The 20908-nt window shown below is 38.5% G+C and overlaps 1 protein-coding gene across 2 annotated transcripts in view; it reads right to left on the reverse strand.

Moving 5' to 3' along the window:
- Positions 1-9823: 9823 nt before the first annotated feature.
- Positions 9824-20908, reverse strand: part of SUMO1 (small ubiquitin like modifier 1) — a 13437-nt gene continuing 2352 nt past the window's right edge. For both annotated transcript variants that reach the window (XM_019617010.2, XM_031554162.1), the window contains exons 2-5: positions 15672-15746; positions 14500-14577; positions 12761-12832; positions 9824-11787 (exon numbers count right to left, since the gene is read on the reverse strand). In XM_019617010.2, coding sequence (XP_019472555.1) covers positions 11674-11787; positions 12761-12832; positions 14500-14577; positions 15672-15746 — 339 coding nt within the window. In that variant the 3' untranslated portion in view covers positions 9824-11673. The remainder of the gene's footprint in view (positions 11788-12760; positions 12833-14499; positions 14578-15671; positions 15747-20908) is intronic.

The following is a 20908-nucleotide window of genomic DNA, read 5'->3' on the forward strand; positions in this document are numbered from 1 at the left end:
AAAAAAAGCAACCCTTCCAAATAGGTCTTCACAGAACATTAATACTGAACTTATTCACTGAAATGTGAAATGTCATTTTTCTGGGTTAATTCTCTCATAAAGCCAAGAACTTACTGCTGCTGCTGCTAAAGTCACAACAATCTTTTGGAGTCACATAATTCCTAAAATAAAAATCATACTATGAGTTTCCAAAATCAAGACCTTTGAATAGTAAGTTGTGTAAATTACAGAAAGGAAACTACAATATTCGAATATTCACCATTATTAATTGTGCAAAACACCAATGAATGAATCTTTGGACCTTCATTGTAGCATAAGCCAGAATGGAACTCACCACCCTCAGTAATGAGAGAACAAGTGATCTCCAAGGAGAGAAGCAGATACCTGCGAGGGCCACTACAATGACATGAGCTGTTCATTATACAGCACAGACAAATTATTCTGAAGAGTTTCAGGGTTTACAGCTGTGCAAAACATAGTGAGAGGTTAAGGCAGCAGTTAAATCAATCCTCAAGGTTTTCCTTTACTTCTAAGCTTTTTTTTTTTCTTTAATTGGCATCTACAATTCAAATTGAGAAAGTCAGTTTTATTGTTGCTTCCCCCAGTTTGCCTATTTTATTTTTATACTCTAAAGACAGGATTTTACAGCCTGAATCTGGATTGAGTCTTCTGAGTTCTTCTAGCTACCAGGAAATGCATAAACAAAATCCAGAGTAAAAACAAGTAATTCTAAAAAGCAGTACATGAGAGAAGAAGAGGAGCCTTCCCAATCAAAGATTTAGAAAAAAGTAGTCGGCAAAAGTTGACATTGTAAGTCCTATGGCAGCAAATTTCTGTCCTTTCTCCTGGAATGACCTTGACTATGCACTTATGTCAGCAACTGGTTTCAATCATGGTTCACACACAATGCAGTACACTACAAGTTGCCAGTCTTCAGCTACAGATTGCTTTGAATCGTCGGCATAAAGTTAAGGCAGCTCAATAGTCATTCACTTGCACATAAAATCATATGTTGTCAGCTGTAAGTGACCTGTATCTACACACAGGAGAATTCATTCACACACAGTGTTGACTACTGGTAGAACACTGTTATTCCTTATAACCAATCCATAGCAGCAGCACTGAAGAATGCAGCTGTAGTAGTGGAGAATAATTAAGTCCTGGTGAAAAACCACATCCTGAGGTCCCAGTTGTTTACCCCTCATTGGTCCAACAGCTGGTCTTTCGGTAAAGTGAAACAGTAGGGACTGTTAGCATAGTAAACAGCCTGTCTGGTATTAAAAAGAAAAAACAATAGAACAACACAGGAACAGTTGCATTGACAGATAATTACAAGACAAAAAGAAAAAGCAACAACCCACAGGGCAAATGGCAATTCTTTATGCAATCTGTAGACATAGATTTAAGTCTTAGCATGAATCCTGAACTATCATTTAGAGAGGAAAATAGTTGATCTTTCCTCAGCTCTTAATCACCAATAAATTCACACAAGTTCAAGATATCTTCATATTTCAAGTTCTCATGCAGAATTTTGTCTGTGAAGTGTAAGCCTCAGCCTTTAGGGGAGTCAGCGCAGCATTTAAGGTGATTAGGACAAATAATTTATTAGAAGTTAATAGTTATTTGTGTCAAAGTTTTAACATTTAACCTAGTTTCTTTGTTTCAAGGTTTACTGCAGTCCTGATGATGTACCTGTTACATTTTTTTCACCATAAATGAAAACAGAAAATAAGATTCCTGGTGTTTTTTATTAACTCAGGTGGAGCAAAGAATAAGACAGAGGCAGAAAGACTAAACAAGTTTTTCTTCAAAAACCCAAAATATTACGGACAGAGTAAATCCCTTACCCAGAATGAGATTAAAACAATAACTTTACACCATTTAAAATTTGACACATTCCCAAGGTGTGATAACACGACATAAAAATAAAAATTAACACTTTAATAGGAAATATTTACCTCTAGATGGAAATGTTTCTAGTCTGAGCAAGCAATCACCACAGTATCCAAAAACTTACTGCCAGATCAGCACCATACTACTTGGACAACAATTTGGCCATAGTAGGTTTGGAAAGGTTTGTGTTTTTCCAAGAAAACCAGGAAAAAAAAGAAAAAAGAATCAGAGGGATGAAAATACCTGTGAGGAGATGACACAAGATGGATGAAGGGGGTGGCAGATAACCAGATTTGAGGAGACAGGGGAGCAAGTCCGGCACAGCAAAACAGTCAGCAGCACCAGCCAGTCCTCCTCTCCTGAGGAGGATGAAGGCCTCCCTGATGACCAACCCTTCACAGACAGTTGTGACCTCTGCCTGGCTCTGGCACTTGCCTCCACAGGTCACCTCAACCAGCAGAGCCCATGTGGCAGAAGGTTGGCAGGCGGGGCCACAGAGACAATAAATGGCATTCATGGATGCAAACGTACGTTGAAACAACTCCCTCGTGATGAAAGGATATAAACAAGAATAAAGACCCGGCACGCGGTACTTGCTACCACACAGCCACACAGCTCGCTGTCTCCCCCCAGCGGCCGCACCTCAGGGTGCCCGCAGCCCCTCCCTCAGGGCCGCTTCCCCATAGCCCCCTCAGCCCGGCTGGAGGTTTACCTCAGACGTGCTGCATAAGGGGCTTCAGCCCTTCTCTTAATTCTCCTACTTATTTATTTGCCTAAGTATCAATCACGCACAGGGAGAAGCCACTGCTCGTGGTGGCTTTTTGGCAGATTGACAAAACAACAGGAGCAGCTTCTGCCTGCACGTTGCAGCAGGTGAGGGCACTGAGGGGCAGCAGGTGAGCCCAATCAGGCCCCAGCTACGGGGAGCCCGCATCCTCAGCTGTCTCATCTCACCCAGCTGTCCTCCTCCTCCAGCCAGGCAGGCACAAAGCTGTGCTCGCAGCCGCAACACGGAGCTCCTCAGGGAGCAGTGAGGAGCCCCCTCATTTTGAGGGAAGCAGGTGCTCCTCTGTAAGCTGAAAGATGCAATGAGGCACAAAGCAGAGAGAAGCTGGGTGCTGAGGCAGGCACGGAAAGGCACGAGCCGCTCTGCAGTACTTGGCAGCTAGTCCTGTTTTGCACTACAGAATGCCCAGCAAAAGCTCCAATTCCCAGACACAAATATCTTAGACTAGCTTTCAAAGCACTCCTCTATCCCTTTTCATAAAGTGAGAGCAGACTGAGGTTAGAAAAAAAAAAACCAACAAAAAAAAAAAGCCCCAAGAAATCAGACATGCTTAGAGAGCAGCATCTTAAATCACTGCAAATTCTAGAACAGTTTCCTTTGCTCTGAGGAGTATCAACACCTAGGGCCATGGTGGGAGGACCATGGGGACCCCAGCCTTATTTCTCATTTCTTACTGCTGATACAAGCTCTTTCCACTGATCCTGCGACCTTGGTTCTGTATTGCTGAGAGTTCATAATTTTCTGATTTCACTGCAGTGATTCTGGCTGACAGATCAGCTATCAGCCCCCCCCCTCCTTTTTAATACCAGTTTCCTCAAAGTGTTTCTGGGACTAATCTCCCTGTGCCTACTCTCTAATTTACTACAACTTCAAAACACTTGGAAAAAATACAAGAGAAAATATGAACTTAGCAGAGGTTTGGAAAATATAGCTTGAATTGAGACAGTAAATACTATGAAATAAATGTAAGAGTTAACAGGTCTCATGAAGGCAAGTATTTAGAGGTTCTATTATTTATCTTTTGGTACTCTATATAAAAATAAACAGATACAGTCAGCCATAGTGATAGGGAGAGTCCTACATAAGCCAAAACTACTTTAGGAATCATGTAAAGCATATATTTTTCAGTAATTTCAAATATTAATTTGTAACAGATAAATCATTTTTCAAGGAACTCATGTATTATATTCCTGTTCAGATTCCTCCTGGAAAACAGCAAAAAGAAACCTGCAAGGTAGTAAGTAAGAGCAACAGCAAGAAGGAAGTTGAGAAGAAAAGAAAGTCGCAAGAACAAACTGAAAAAGCAAGAGCAGCAGGAATAAATGGAAAAAAAATGAAAGCAAAGTTGGAAAAAGAACAGAGGAGCACAGAGGATACGTGCTTAGCAACAATGACCTAACGTGAGAAGTGAACAACTGAAAATTAATGTAAAATCTCTGTAGTCTTCACTTTGTTTTTTGCCAGCCAAATGCATATACACAAACCTATAGATGTTCATGTATGAAGAAACACATATAACCAAGTATCCGGTAATGCAATAGAAGACTAATATGACATACAATGTGAAAGACTCACCAGCAGACTCACCTTGTATCCCCAGGCAAATTCCAAGATGGAGAACAAACATTTTCACCTGAAGTGTGTGCATACATAAAGCTGCATCTTTTAGCAGCAGATTTTTCCTAACCTTACCATTGCTTGTCCTAAATACACTTCAATACTTCCATCTATTTACCATTACTCTGAATTTTGAGTCCTAAAATTACCTTTTTTCCAAGTCATTAATGAAAAATTGACAGTGAACCGCTATTTGTCATTACACAAATTCAAGTTTTTCAGCCAATTCCATCTAGCTTATGGTACTTTCATGAAGACCAAACACTTCACAGACAGCACCAGAACTACTACTGACTGCTTTCTTGACAAAAACCTTGGCATGGTTGCCACTACATACAGGCATTTCATAGTAATCTAAGTTCTTAATGAAGTGAGAGTTTCTATAGTACAAATAAAATAAAATTAAAAAAAGAAACAGTATTTTTTGTTCTTTACCTCTGCTGCTGTGGAGATTTAGGGAAAAAATAAAGGCAAAGCTCTGAGAAACAAGCTCTGGTGCATCCTAATTATCACATTGCTTACCTTTTGAAACGTGCTAATTATACAGTACAGCATATTCTCTTCTGACACCATCTCGTTGCTGTTTCTACGCTGTATCGTTTGGGTTTTTTTAAGAATGGTATTTACTGGGGAAAACAGCGACCTCCTTGGGCGATTTCGAAGAGCTGCAGCCTAGAAATAACGCTCAAGGGAGGGTACTTGTAGGAGAAGCAGGTTTTTAGGAGTAACATCTTTTACTTTTTATCATTTTTTTTATTAAATCAGATGGTTGAAAAGGAACATGTCTGACTTAAGGGTTTTTTTCGTTTTTTGTTTGTTTGTTTGTTTGTTTGTTTGTTTGTTTTTTCTTTTTGAGATTAGTACCATGCCCTATTCAACTCTGTGGAAAAGAAAGTAGGCATTCAAGTGAAACTGCAGGACTAAGAACCCCAAGTTAGTTTGGACCATGACCTTAAGTGTTAGTCAGTGATGCAAATTACCCATGTAATTTCAGAATAAGGAGAATATTAGCCTCCTTGACTTTCTTTCATAACCCTTATTCTCATTATGAATCTTTCTACAAAAAAGTAGCTTATTTAGACCACCACTCCATTTACATCTAAAACTTCATTCAATATTTTCCATTGCCTCCTTGCTTGTCACATTTCCTAGGCTCTTGTTTCATGTTTGTATTTTCATTCTACAAAGAAAATGCACTTTAAATATTTCTCCCAGCTCTTGTTCTCTGAATGTTTCCTGTTTCTTGTGCTGTCCTCCATCCCCTGACTCCCTGTCAGAGTAACCACTTGACTTGTATCCCTAACTTCCTCTTAGTTTCTTCCATCCTCCCAAAAGCACATCTAGAACTTGTAATTTAGGTTTTTATCCCCATAGAGATGTTAGGAGGGAAAGTAGACTTTTCATTATTTTTTAAGTACTAAGTTGCAGAACCAACCAGACATATGTGAAGTATCCAGCACCTGTTTTCTCTATTCCAATTCCTCTTTCCTTCATTTAGGCAATCTGTTTAGCTCTTCAGGCTAAGAACCTCTTCTCCTGCCAAGACTGTTCAAGCAAACTCAAGGTTGCTATAGCAATTAATAATCATTTTTGTTTTAGGTTACAGAAACAAACTAAAAGAGTGGAGGCACCAGGAGGAGGTGGCAACAAAGAAGTCACAGTTAGAAAAAATGCAAGAACATATTTAGCAGTAGGGGGATTATCAGAGAAAGCTTCTGCAGTTCCAGAAGAGACAGAGAAACAAGATGGAGCAGGTAGCCTATAAAAAGGTGAATGCTTATTTAAACAGTGCAGAATTCATCTGAAAAGATGATTTCAACTACACTTAGTTTGTCTCTGCCATGCAATTCCTGATACCAAGTCCCAAACTTGCATTAACTCTGTTGCACCTCTATTACAGATGGTTACAATAGTCATCTCTTACACAGTTGCCCTAGACTGAAGAGAAATTCCACAACCTAGCTTTGATATAACAGCACAAGGCGTTAGCAACAATACCATCAATGCTATATTTGTTCATTTCTTGACATTTTCAGTATATTTGATACTCCTCTGAAAGCCTGACACTGTGTAGCTGAAGAAAGATCCTATTTCTAAAATATATTTGCAGAAAAAGCATTGAAAAATAATAAATACTAGAAAAAAATCACAATTTAAGACAAACATGTTTTTAAAGATTATTTTAAATACTTGTGATATCAGTATACCTACATTATTTTCTATTTATAATTGATGAAAAAATATTTCCGAAATAGGAAGTATAAGATTAACCAATAGGAGATGGTGATCTGTTTGATGCTTTTTTTTTTTTTTTTTATTTTTTTTTAAGAGGCAGACAATTGCTGACAAAGAAGGAGCACTGAGGTTATACCAGCAACTGGTGGTGATAGCAAAACACTTCAAGTATGAAAGAATAAATCTAGAGGAGAAGAATGCGATACTTGAGGCTAAGGAACAAGAAAAAAAAGAAGGAAAATGCTAGACTAGCTGTGAAGAAAGCACAATTTCACTCAGGTGAATAGCCATTATACAGAAATTGAAGTTATTTTTTCCCTTCATAATAACAACATCTATATGCTTAGTATCAGTCTATACAAGAATACTTACGTAATCAGGACTTCCTTTATTGCAGTCCACACTGAAGAGCTGCATTAGGACTTAAGCTACCTTCAGTTCAAGATGCATTGCAGTTCTTTGCTATTTAATCAGTTTCCCGGCATTTCTCCAAATACCAGCAGCAATTCAAGTACATCTTATGCTCTAAAGCAGTTGATAGATGCAGATCCGTTTACACTACAGAAAGAAGCACAACTAGGTCTCCACACATACATAAAATTACAATTACCTCTATGTAGTCCATCAGAACAGACTCCAGCACAGCATGCTTCCAGAGCTCATTCCTATGAGCACCTCAACGCAGGGAGTTTGTACATTGCATACCAAAACACTGCAAACAGCACAGAACTCTTCAAGGGATGAAAAGATTCATCATGACTGCAGCTGAGCAGGAATAGCTGTTTGTTTGCTCTACCCATCTTGTTGTGACATGAAAACATACTGTCTCACAACAAGGTATAAGCATAAGCAAAAATTTTCTTTCCCAGCCTGTTTCAAAGCTTGCTCAAAGCCAACTCCTGAGTAAGTCCGGGCTCCTATCCAGGTTGTGCCTCAAAAGGCAGTGTTACATACTGGCATAAAGCACCAGTTAGCCAGCTATGAGCCTACTGAGTTTGCAAGTTTCAAGTCAAAACATCAGCTTTCTAACCTGAGGAAGTCTGACTTGTGTTTTCAGTCCATTTTATTAACAGTTTGCAGGCAAAGAGGAGACTCTGAAGCAACATCTGCAATTCTAATAAGCACTGCTAATAGAAGCTACTGGACTAGAACACAAGATACTTCTCATCCATAGGTGTTTTGTTATTTTCAGCTACTTGAAAAGCTAGGTCAGAAAAACCACACAGAAGAATAAATAAATACTTGGTATGGGTCATTGCAGTGAGCTCCTTCAGTTAAAGGTTCCAACCTCATTCAAGAGGACCAATGTTTTTTTCTTTACCAAATTGGTGCTATTCTCATTCCCAAAGCTATTTTCCCAGACTGCAACTACAGTCTGTATATACATCACATTGATAGGAAGTAAAAGCATTCATGTTTTATCAGCCAGTGAAAATTAACCTAGACAGACCGTGATAACCTTTATAACCAGAACACATTTTGCTTATCTTTTGCAGCTTCACCATAGGTTCTTTGGCCTACTTCAGTAGAAAGAAGAAACAAAAATAGAATTGTCTTTTTACAAAAGATATGAAGACCTTATTGCTGACTTGGAAGAAACACCCAAATCAATCAATTGATGTGCTATTGTTTCAGAAAAGGCAAGCTTTCAGTATCAACAATAAGATAAACTATAGCAAGACAAGAATTTTTCTTTGCCAGTCATCTTATTTTTTGCTTGACTAATATTATCTAGTGAAAGAAAATGACATTTGTAGATCCAAATTGTATTGTTGTTCCTGTAGAGTCTCCTGCAAAGAAGAGTAATCAACTCCTGTGATCTCCCTAAGCTGAAGCTTAACTTCACTTGAATTCAGTATGCAAACATAAGTTCTAAAAGCAAGACAAAGGCACTTGTCTTCCAACTACTTCCAACTTGCACAGTTCCGATAGTTCTTTGTACAATGACTCAGAAGCTGATCATCTCATTTATGAAAATTTACCAACACATCATTAGTTCAAAAGTGCATATGGAAGACCCCCAGGTCAGCACAGATACTTAAGTACTGTATTCTCAAAAATAATCCTAATTTAAAGTAGAAAAAGCTAAAAATTTTAATAAATAGGTGTAGAGCTTCTAAATATAGACTTAATTAAAATTTGCAACAGACAAGTCAGTTAGACATTCTAACTGAAGTCCATAAGCCTGCAAGCATTTAAATATTTAACTTCAAAATCTCATTTTCTTGCATTTACAATTGATTATGTAAATATAAATATATTTAAGAAAATATACAAATACTTTAAGCATGTAAGCTTTAAAGATCTCCACATGGAACCTGATATTTTATACAGCACTTATAAATGCAGTTTTTATACAATATGATAATGAATATCAAGTACATTAACTCATAATTACAAATATTTAAATTGCTTTAATATTTGAAGTGAATAGCCTCTACACCTTCCTGCTGTGAAGATTGTTTCTTTTTTCAATTCACCACTTTTCTAAACAATAACAGCCAAAAACCACTGAGCAGGAGCAGCTATCAACAGCTGATCTGAGCTTTTCTGATTAACAGGTAAGCACATCAATGAAGAGGATGCCAAATTTCACAAGCAGGAAGAGATTTTGTCTATTTTTCCCCAACATACAAAGGAGACTGATTTCAAGTCATGAGCTTCAAATCCATGAATGGTTTAGAAAGAGCAATTCAGATCATCTTCTCAGAACAGTTTTTTGGAAATTACTTGATCCACAGAAATGAAAGAAGAAAAACCAAGTCTTCATCTTCTCAACTTCAAAATTTACAGTTTATTTCAAAGTACAACTTTCAAAAAATGAAGTTCCTTAAAAAGGTACCAATGCACGTGTAGCTTGTTTATCCTCACATTTTACATGAAGCTCTCAGTACTAATCTTGTAGTCAGAGTACAGTTTCCCTATTATTACTCTTCCATAAACAGTTGCAACTGCACAGACATTGCCTTAGATCCTTGATGCCAGATCAAAAAGAAGTCATTTTGCCATTGGTACCATGTCCACTCTATAAACAGACATGTTTCAGGAGAATGTCACGCAACAGAAAAAAAACAAACAAACACCTAAGCCTTTAGCTTCATTCCACTGAAGCTGAAATAGTATTTGCCAGGAAGCTCTCCTCCATATCCTCCAGTGAGGCAGTGCTTCAAAACTAGAAAACTGATATGGAAGAGTATGTAAAACAGACTCGAAAGAGTAAAGTGAACAGCAGGATACAAAGAAAGCTGACGCAGCAACAGTACTAGCATCAAACACAGGGGAACTGGTTTCTTTTTTCATCTCCATCTTCAGTTTCCTGAGTGACCTCAGTAAACCACTGTTCCCTGTGCCTCTGTTCCTAATTTGCAGAAGTGGGATAATGAGAACTTATCTACTAACAAGAGCATTACAAAAATTAAATTAGAGATGATCTGATAGTAATCACATGGCTGTTTTATTTCTGGTATTCTGAAGCAGGTACGTTTATTGTTCTCAAAAAACAACTCTTTTGGAGCTAAGTCCTAAGAAGCCATCACAGTGGGAAGAACTGAATTATGTAGAATACTTGAAGATTGAAGTTCCATATGCTAACATTTATTAATCAAAAGTTTTAATCGTTTAAAAAAATTCAGTGCCACTATGCATTTAAAGTATTAGTAAATAAAAAAAAATCAGACAAAAACCACAAGAAGGAAAGTTCCTGTATAGCTTTACAGCAAGAGCCATAAAAACTGATCATGGACAGATCATCTGCAATTTCTTCCAAGCATTAAAATGCTTTTAAATTAATCTGTCATTCATAAATGAACTTGATTTACAAAACCAAGAACAAGTCCTATCCACCTCCTGAAAAGCTGAAGCAGGGACAATGCAGAAATTTTCGCTATCTTGCCCTGCTTATAACCTTGTCTGAGCTTTCACACCCAATCAAAGATTCTCAAGACTATTTGGAACCTGCAACTAGCTACAACATGAAGATGACCCCTCAAGTGAGCTGAAGCATCTTGACACTCCCATGTCATCCATCATAGATAGATCACTCATTAGTACCATAATAATATGAAATATAGATATTAAACCTTTGTATTTTCTTCCAAGTTGCATTTTCAGTCTAACTTCTGAGCATGAAGTGAAGCAGTATGTAACTATGTGAACATTCCCTAATAGGACAAGAAACAGCTAGTAGTCTTAAAGAGTCACCTGCTATCCAAACCAGTAAGTATATTGCTTATGCAAATAAAAAAAGCAAATGGTTTTGTACAAGGTATGGTTACAGACCATAAGTTTTTTTCTGCCTTCTATGTAGAGGCACTAGAAAGGAAAGCCCCAATTATGTCCATTCACATTTTTGTTCATTTCCAAACATTTGAAAAGAAAATGCAAATTGTTTATAAAATCGTTTTTCTTGTTTATTTTAAATGAAGCTGGTACAGACAATGTCCATTCAAAACCCATGTCCCAGGCCAAAAGGTACAAACAAGAGTGTCAAAGTAACACCAGTTGCCTGCTGTGAACATTCTTGCATGAATACCTGCGTGTACTAATTGCTATATGAAGTTAAAATGCTTCTGGGCTCTTCTGGCAAGATTTAAGATTCATTAGGGTTTTCAATTCTATGTCTTCAGCAAAGCCATCTCTGGAGCAAGGTACAGATGACAACGGTTCTAGCCTTTCCATTTCAAACTCTGATCTTCTTCGTTGGGCCATCAGCACAATTTAAGCAAAATAGCTCTGAGTTATGGATACATGATTTCTCCACAGTTTAGTTCTGAAAAACTTCATCTCGCACTGAAAGTTATAGTCCAGGAGTGAAACAGTCACACATCAAAACTTCAGGGCAGATATGGAAGTCATTAAGAACACTCGCCCACCTGGCAGATCTTACAACCTTCGTGCCTGATGCACGAACCTAGTGAACATACAAATGCATGTGTGTACATGTATTTCTAAAGGGGAGGGCGGAAGGGAAAAGGAGAGCAGGGCTGCAGCTGGATCACAGAAGTTCAGCACAATGAAAACAGAAACAATAGTGTATAATGAGCACGAGAATTTAAAATACCAGACGCTTGAAAATAAACTCCCAGAGATGGGGTGCCAGTTTCAATTCAGTGTTGAACACCACATTACAAAAGAACTATTATTTAAAAATAAAAAAGGATTAAGGGGAAATAAAACAAACAGAAGGATCTAAACTGTTGAGTGACCCCCGTCTGTTCCTGATAAACTTCAATCACATCTTCCTCCTCCATCCCCAGCTGTGAGAACAGAGAAAAAACAACACAATTGTTATAAATCTGGTGCACTGAATTCAGAGCAGGTCCTAGAAAAGCTATCTGATGCTTTGTCCTCCTGTCCCATAATTTTTCAAAGGACAAAGGGGTGAAAAAAATTTCAACACCTTACTAGCCAACACTCACAATCTTAAGTATTTTTTCTTCCATCATATACATTTCACCACATCTCAATCATAGCAATAATCTTATCTGTGAAGTCTAAATCCACTTGTGAAGCAGTACACGTCAGCTTGGAAATTACTAGCTTTATTTTCCTCTGAACTCCTTCTCGGGCAACAGATGCACAGGAATGTAACTACCAACACTGTGAATGCATCTGCTGTATAGCCATATGGATTATATACTGCACACTGCTAAGCATGATACTGCTAAGACATACAGCTTGCAACTTAAAGCCCGTTCACAGCTGTTGACTCAAGCAAAGTAACTTGTTCATTGTGGAATTCAACAAGTTTGATTTTTTTTCTAGAAAGTCATCATTATATTTCAGTGTTTCTTCCTGCTTTATCCTAACAATTGTTGGAAGTCACTGTACAGCAGAAGTAATCTGTTTGCTGTTTATTTACACTTTAATCTAATAAGTATGAACAAAATACGTGTTTGTTTCAAATTCAAGCTGAACATCTAGTTCAACAACTGATCGGCTCCCTCAGATTTTTTTTTTCCACTGATGAGCAGTGACTACATCTTTCTTCTGAGGGAAAATTACATGTGAAGGTCCAACCAGTCTTTTTTCTGACTTGTGTACCAATCTTACTAAAAACTTCAGTCAGACAAGTACAGTCAGACTACATTTAGTCAGATATATTCTAAGAGGTTGGCTATATTTAAAGAAACAAGTCAGGTTAGTGTAGCAGAACAGATAAACTAACAAATTTTGTATTTAGTTTCTCCACTGAATGCTGTACGCAACACTCTTTGAAAAGAAACTCACCTCCTTGGGGGTATGATTATCAGTAATTCTCTGACCCTCGAAGAGAAACCTGAGTGAGTTCATTGGAACACCCTTAAAAAAAGAAATGCGTAAGAAAAACTCAACTGAGATGTACACATTGATAATACATTTTTTAATAAAAACAACACACATGTAAGTCAAAAAAGAAAGTGTAGGTTCTTGTTACACAGAGAGCTCAGCTATCCTGTTGCTCCCATGTAAACTACCAAGTGTCTCGAGGGGGAACAATGATGCTGAATTGCATAGCTCTTCCAAAGTTACAGTAAAGTTCTTCTAGCTCAAGAACTGGGAAACTTTCTTAGCATTTCCCCTACCACCTCCTCTAAAAGTACCAACTATACCCTCTCTTCCAAGACATTACATGAAGGTGCAGCCTTCTGAACCATTTATCAGCCTTATTAAAGACTACCATAACATATAGAACATGTGTACTTCAGGAATTCCTACTCTTGCTTTCACAATCTTATATCACTGTAAGAAAGAACGGTATCCTTTACAGTCACAAGCTCTGCAAAAGCTCTACACTGTGAAGGATAGGGAGCAGAGAAAGGTGCACCCCAGGAGCAAATAAAATGAGGTCCAGTGTACAGTATTCCTCTGTTATATATATAACCTCAATACCACACTTCACCTTTGCAACTAAGACAAACATCTAACCTTTTCCTCTTCTTTCATATGCATTATCAGCAAAGTAAGTGCAAGTGAAATATGAACTGTTTAGTGCATCAATTACATCTCAGAAATACTGCTTGCAAATTATTAGGCAGAACAACTCATAAGTAGGAAAAGCTTTCCACAATGCTCCAATAATCCCTCTGGCCAACACGGAAGTAATGCTTGATGTCTCTCTATAAGAGAAAGATTACTTGACACCAAAACCAGCGTTGACTGTAGATGAAGGAAGTGGGACTCTCCAGAATTCAGCCAGGAGATGGATATAGTTCTGTCTACTGAAACACGGATTTCTTAGAAAAAAATTTACACAAGCATTTCCAACAATGAATACGACTAACTGCATGAATAATTTCCACGATCTGCTTTTAAGTTTTCTGATGAATCCCAATTTTAATCATGTTTTCATTTTGGCTACAAGGTTGTCTGTTGTCTAACCTTTTCTCTTCTTCTCCAGTAGGATAGTAGGCCCATATAGCAACATTAGCATACAAAGACAAAGAAAATCTAATGCATCATAGTATAAAAAAGGCATTTCTACAGAACTGGCCATACTTTGATGCAAATTGAGCTCATCACTAAAAAGGTTTTCATTTTTTTTTAATTTAATAATTTTATCTACTGAACTGAACTTCCATGCAATTGCTCAAGAAAAGGCCATATAAGGCACCCGTCCCCAAAGCTAGGAGTGAAGTAGGCCAGGGCCGCTAGAAATGGCATCACTGAATTCACAGTATCTGCCACAGAACCTGGAAGTGAACATATATTTCCTGTCCTGGAACAGTAGTTACTATTTACCTATATCAATCATTAATATTGCATATTTCTTTAGGTTAAGGGTATAACAGCTAGTGTAAATTTATTACCATATTTGACAGTAACAATGTCTAAGGCTGCCCTCATCCCAAGCCTCAGTATTCTATTTCAAGGGAATTTGGACCCAGAAGATTTTACAGTAACTATACATGCAAGCATGGACATTTTAAAAGATCACTTCTACACCTTCTGAACAGCCACTATATATCCAGTGTCATCGTTTCACAAACCTGTCTTTGACAGTATGATTCTTTGAGTTTCTTGAGGTGTGTTGTCATTTTCACCTTGAAGTGAATTTCACTGCTGTCCTAAGAACAGAAAAGAAAAAAAAAAGATTATTTTAGTAACTGCTTACTTTTTCTATGCTCATTTTAAGAGTTCCATTAAGAAAGTCTTACAGAAAAAGTAGCACAGAACATTATTTAACTACCACTGGGCAGAATTTAGTGACTGCTAAATCATTTTAGGAGGTTCATCTTATGCACGTACATTCATCACTTTTGCAGGAAGCCCTGTTTTAAAACAGATGGCACAGTATAGCCTTCGGCTCACTGTGGACATTTTTGGATTTAGAAGTATTAAATACCATACTCAGCTCAGTCTGTACTCCATCTTTAACCAGCTGACATACTTACAAAATACAAACATACATATGCAGGGGACTTCTGCTCTAAGATTCCACAAGACAAGTTAAAGCTTGTATTTCAAAATAAATGTAAAACCTTGTTCAAATAGAGCAATTATCTGGATCTTAGGATACAGGCTGACTTGGCAACATAACATCAACCTAAAGCAAAATCTCAGGTCTTGTTATTCTGTAGTCCTTCCTACAAGCAATAAGGTACAAATCACTGCATTTGTCAAAACGGCTACAGATAACGCAGACCACAAAAGGTTCTGCACAAACAGTACATGGGTCACACAGCTTTTGAATGTGTTCTCATCATAGTTGATTAAACAGGCAAGATTTGAGTTTATGGTAGCATCAGTTAAAATCACGTCTCCAGTAAAAAGCAACTGTACTAATATTCCAACAAATGAGTTAAATCAAATGAACTAATGGTTCTTTGTGGAGGACTTCTGTTCAGAAAGAATTTAGATATCTATTTAAACAATACAAATTCAGACTTACAATTCACCCACCCATTACCAACAAGTCAATCAACAGAATCCTTTTCCTATTCTTATCCAGTAGGATGATCTCATGCTTGGTGTACATGAAATCCAAAGACCCAAATTTAAGAGCATGCTAACACACACTGCTGACAATTAGTAAATAGTTTATTTGGGGTCTGGGGGGAAGACTCACATTGAAGAACTTACAGTATCAACTTTCTCCCATTCATTTCAATAGTTTAAAAATTCACACCATCTCCCAGATATCCATTATGTAAAAACTCACCTGCCCAATGACTTTGAGTTTAATGTATTCCCCCTCTTTCTTATCTCCTAAGTCCTCAGCTGAAGGCTTTGCTTCCTGCAAGAAAAGCATTCAAAAAAAAAAACCGTATGATTGAAGTCCAACACTTATTTTCACTAGACAATATGATGCCAGTTACCCTCATCATATTAAATTCACACTATTCAAGGTATCTTATTTCTTCCTCTATGCGTGAAAATAGTAGCATACTACTACAATAGGCTATCTGTCTATGTGTGAGAAGTTAGTGATGAAAGAAACACCATGAAGAACAAAAGAAGGATCATTGGGGAGCACTGGAACAGGCTTCCCAGAGAGGTGGTTGAGTCACCATCCCTGGATGTGTTTAAAAACCATCTGGATGTGGTGTTCAGGGACATGAATTAGCTGAGGGTTGTTAGAGTAGTGAGGTTAGGCTGCAATTAGACTTGATGACCTTGAGGTCTTTTTCAACCTAAGCAATTCTTTGATTCTATGATTTAAAAATAGATGACAGATGAAAAGATCTGGGAGATATGATTTTATACCAGTAACTCAACAAGCAGATAGCAAAAAAAAAAAAGCATGAGTAAACAACTACTTATAACTCCCTACCAGTGTAAAGACAGTGACCACACAACACTTTCCAATCTTTCTACTGCATCAACAGCAGTTACTACTTTCAAAAGGACAGTAAGCCACCTTCTCCTATGACTACAAAACAACACTGGTTAAAAGCTTCCTTCTAGTATGTTTGTTACAAGACTAATTCTTAAAAATTCAAGTTGTACTTCTAAGAACTACATTGTTTTGGTATCTCTCCAGGCTAAGAATTAATTGCACAGGAAACTTTGACTCCACATTTCAAGCAGTAAAGCTTTTCAACTTAAGTGCTATATTCTATAAAGCACGAATCAGGGACATCAAAGTTCTCATGTTAACTGCTGATAAATAAAGTAAGCCAAAGAGCAGGCAGTATTAGCTCTATCTCTCGCCTGCCACTACACATTTGGATCAGGGCTTCAGTTAAGTTCCATTACAACACAACGGATCCTATTTAGACACCACCACAGGTCCAGATGGTACTCAATCAAAAAGCCTTCCCAAGTAATCAGAAATATGGACTTCCTGCTGATCGTATTTCATCTTCCTTTTTCATTCTACTGCTTAGCACAGTAGACAAAATAAGTAGCATGTGTACGGGTATCTAATACATGTTTTCCCAGTCATAAAGGTGATTTTTACCGAGTACATACAAATATTCTTTGTATGCCTGAACTTGAAATACATACAACACCTACATATTAAGACCAACCAGATAGACTTCCATCTCCATATTAAAATGGTAGATAAACTTTTCTGAGCATCTCCCCTCCCTACCCCCCCGCCACTCTCCCAGAGGCTAAACAAGTACAACTACATAGTTGTCCAGTGGGAGGTGTCCCTGCCTACAGCAGGGGAGTTGGAACTAGATGATCTTAGAGGTCCCTTCCAACCCAAATCGTTCTATGACTCTACGATAGTAACTTGAAAAAGGGGAGGAAGTCTGCAACTACCTCCCCTATGTGCACTACTCAATCTGGAAGAAAGGAAGAGGAAGTGCTCTTTGTGTAATTTTGAATACTGCCTCAAGCCCAATCCATTCCATTTTTGCAGCATCAAAAGCCATAGACCCCACCTGGCCCGATATTCACCCTGGCCCAATCTAGACTACTGGGATTGATATATCACCCTCAATGATCAAATAAAAAATTAACCCCAAGCCTTCCAGAAACTGGACACTCTCAAGTCTCCAAGCAAGTCACTTTGGACATGTGAAAGGAGTCTTTACCAGTAAAGCCTCAGCAAGCAAGCTTCCCACCTAAGTTTTCCCTTTCTAACATAGTTGAATTCTAATCTCATGGATTATTTACAGGAATAAAAATATGCTGGCTTTCACTCCTGACCCACAGAGTGAAAATGAGAACCAAGACCTGTCCTGATTGCTTGCACAAACAGCATTTTTATTGCCTACATGCAGGATTACTAGCCTCAAGGAAGCAAAATGTTTCAGTTCTCTATAGATGCAAAGTACGTAACAAATTTCTCCTGTTTGTAGGAGAATTTAAGACATCCGGTCCTTTCAAAGGATCAGATCAGTCATTGTCTTAGTTTACTTCTGCATAAGAACTGAATTGCACAGCAGCATATTATCCCAAAAGAAGTATTTGTACTTGTTCAAACACTTCATTGTAACATTTACCTACTTAGCTCCTATAAACAAATCATCCTGTAAAAGGTATGACAAAATATTACTACTATTACAGCACTTCTGGCCAATAGAGCTGGAAATCAATGATTCTTAAGTTATTTGTTTTCTACTCACAGGGAAAGATGACTTAAGGACTAAAATCTAATAGGGAAAGCTGCAAGCAGTAGAGAAAGCAGGAATTAGAAAGAGGGAATTAGAGTCCTAAAACACCATACCATTAAGATGCTTGTTTAAAGCCCAAGCAACTTAGCACCCACAAAAATCAGTGCTGAGACAGAATTTCAGGAAAAGAGAAATAGGGTTAAATCTATGTTGACAAAAATAAAGATAATAATAAATAAATAAAACAATGCAAAAGGTTTGAAATCAATACAAGACCTTCCAAGCTTAAAACACCTCTCTGCATTTTGTCTCTATTAACTACACTGCTATTCAATGCCAAATGTTAAAGCCCAGCAGATAACCTCTTAAGAACAAATAAAGCAAGGAGATTGCATGTAAACAGCTAGACCCAGACCCAGACTTTCACTTGCACTGTGAACAGGAATGGTGTTATTCTTCCATCATGAAATTCTACATTAAAAGATAAAAGAAAAATAACCACACAAACAAAAGAATACCCCAGTTCTAACTTTCCTTTAGATCTCAAAAGTTTTAAAGACTTTTTTCCATAGTCAAATCTATTTCACCTACAACTAGGTCATAACACAGTTAAACAAAGCCAAAAACACAGTCAAACCCTTTTCACCTAAAGAGTATGAAGTGAGGCCCCTAGTACTGTCTCACATTTATGTCAACACTGAATTCGTGACCTTAAAGCACCCAAAGCTTCTTGGATGAAATGCACTAAGCGTGCCAGGTATTTGCTGCTGTAGCGCTAACAGAACCACAAAACAAGTATTGTAAGCTTGTGTATTACAAATTTCCTCTTCCAGTCTTCTCAAGTGCTCAGACTTTACTGTCTAAACATACCCAGATTCCAGCTTTTTAAAAATCAAAATTACAGAATGCATACAATTGCCCTACACTTCATAATCCAGCCAATGAACTCTGACATTTGCTACAGGAGTGAGAGAACGTATAAAATTGTGTCACAGCAGTCCATTTGTGGTCCAGGCAGAGACAAACACTTGTGTTCAACTAGAGCAAAAACAACCCAAGATTTTTCAGAGAAGGGAACAATTTTTCTCTTCTCTGCTTGGATCCCACCAAGCATATATGCTTTTTGCAGTTTGCCCATCTTACAGTAACTTTTATGATAAGAAAGTACATCTCTCCTTGGGAATAAAGTTACTAAATCAAGCATGCTTCTTGATTTATACTAGAAGAATGGGTCAAAATCATAACTACTGCCAAATGGCATCCATCCTCTTAACAACTCAATTTCAGAGCCACAAGGAAGACACTGTAAGCAATGTCCAATTTCAGGCTATAGCAATTGAACAGATCCATACAATGGAAAAGGCATTACCTCAAAGGTGTGATGATGGAAGGACCAGCACAATAGAAATGTGCTATAAAGGAAGTTACGAAGATTGCTCACCTGTATCAGAAGATTCCAGGTTCACAGGGGAAAGTTTCACCAAGGAGAGATTTCCAGAAAAACATCCTTCCCCAGCGGCAGTCAACCCTTAAATGGGGTCTAGGAGAGGTGCAGCCAGGCTGCACTCCTTCCAGTCACACAGCTGAATTGCCTTCACCTGTGCTCTCGGGGCTGACCAGGTCCTCTCCGCAGGTGCTCAATCAGAGGTTCAAGCTGTGACTTAACAATTCCCATACACAGGCAAACAATTCTAGTTGATATTACTTCAACTGATTACTTTGATAAATAAGGGAATAAGGTCTACAGCTCCACACATTGTATGGTTACTTAGGCAGCTGTTAAGTTCTTGCTGCAGTCTCCCCAATACAGAGACATGTATATGACAATACTTAGCTTAACTGTTTTCAATAAATCAATGTGGGCTGTTATTCAAAGACCAAAAAGGTGATCCCATACAGTAAATTTTACATACTTCAAGCAGTTCCAAACACGTATGTGCTTTACAGGACTGGGCTGGAGAAGGAATTACTTAATGAAAGCTGCTATGTGTTAAAACATGCCTTAATTCAGAAATACAGCACTACAGAATGGGTCACGTGAATAACAGCCTACAAAATCTAGTTCAGAATTTGTGCTGTCTACACAGCCACTTTCCTGCAGTTCCCTGCACTGAAGATGTGCCCTAATCAGTGCCAGCAACAGCTGCGCTCACAGAGAGGCAGGAGCATCCTCACCAACACAGCTGCACAGAGCTGAAAAGCAGCGGATGACCACCAGCACGTACAGCAATAATTTCTATTCACAACCTATGGAGGCTGTTCCGCACAGCAGATACAGCGTATCAAGTTTTGAATATCTGTAATTTCCTGCCTGGCACTGGTACTATTTTTGACTTCACAGCAAGAAACATTTGTAGATACTAACATTGATTTTTCAGAATTCAAACGATCGTGACAAAGTTAGAAAACATTGCCATATGAAAGTACTATAAATGATAAAGTCAAACAGAGCACAGATTGGAACTGGAATGCCGTTGTAGCTTCAAGCCAGCAGGTCACACAGCCTAACACGACGGATGCGAGCAAAGGGCTCTGTGTGCGCCTGCCGAGCGAGCCAAGAACTTGCCGTACAAGGAACTATTCAAGTCCCCGGCTGACGGTCAGAACTGACAACATCACGGCGCACCAGCGGAGGCAGGACGGGGTCTGGGTGAAGGACCGGATGTTTAATACGTGCAAACAACGCTGAACCGGGCAGGTCAGAGTTCAACCCCCCCTTGGCGTTCCTAAGGCAGCCGGGGGCCCCGGCAAGCCCGGCCCAACCCGCCGAGAGCCCGCTCCATGGAGCAACATCCTACCGCACCGCCGGGCAACCGCAACCAAACGAAAGCAGCGGCTGCTGCGCGCCGCCCCCCTCCCCGAGCCACCCCTCCCGCCAGGAGCGCGC

This window comes from Meleagris gallopavo, chromosome 7 (assembly GCF_000146605.3).
Source record: "Meleagris gallopavo isolate NT-WF06-2002-E0010 breed Aviagen turkey brand Nicholas breeding stock chromosome 7, Turkey_5.1, whole genome shotgun sequence".
NCBI lineage: Eukaryota > Metazoa > Chordata > Aves > Galliformes > Phasianidae > Meleagris > Meleagris gallopavo.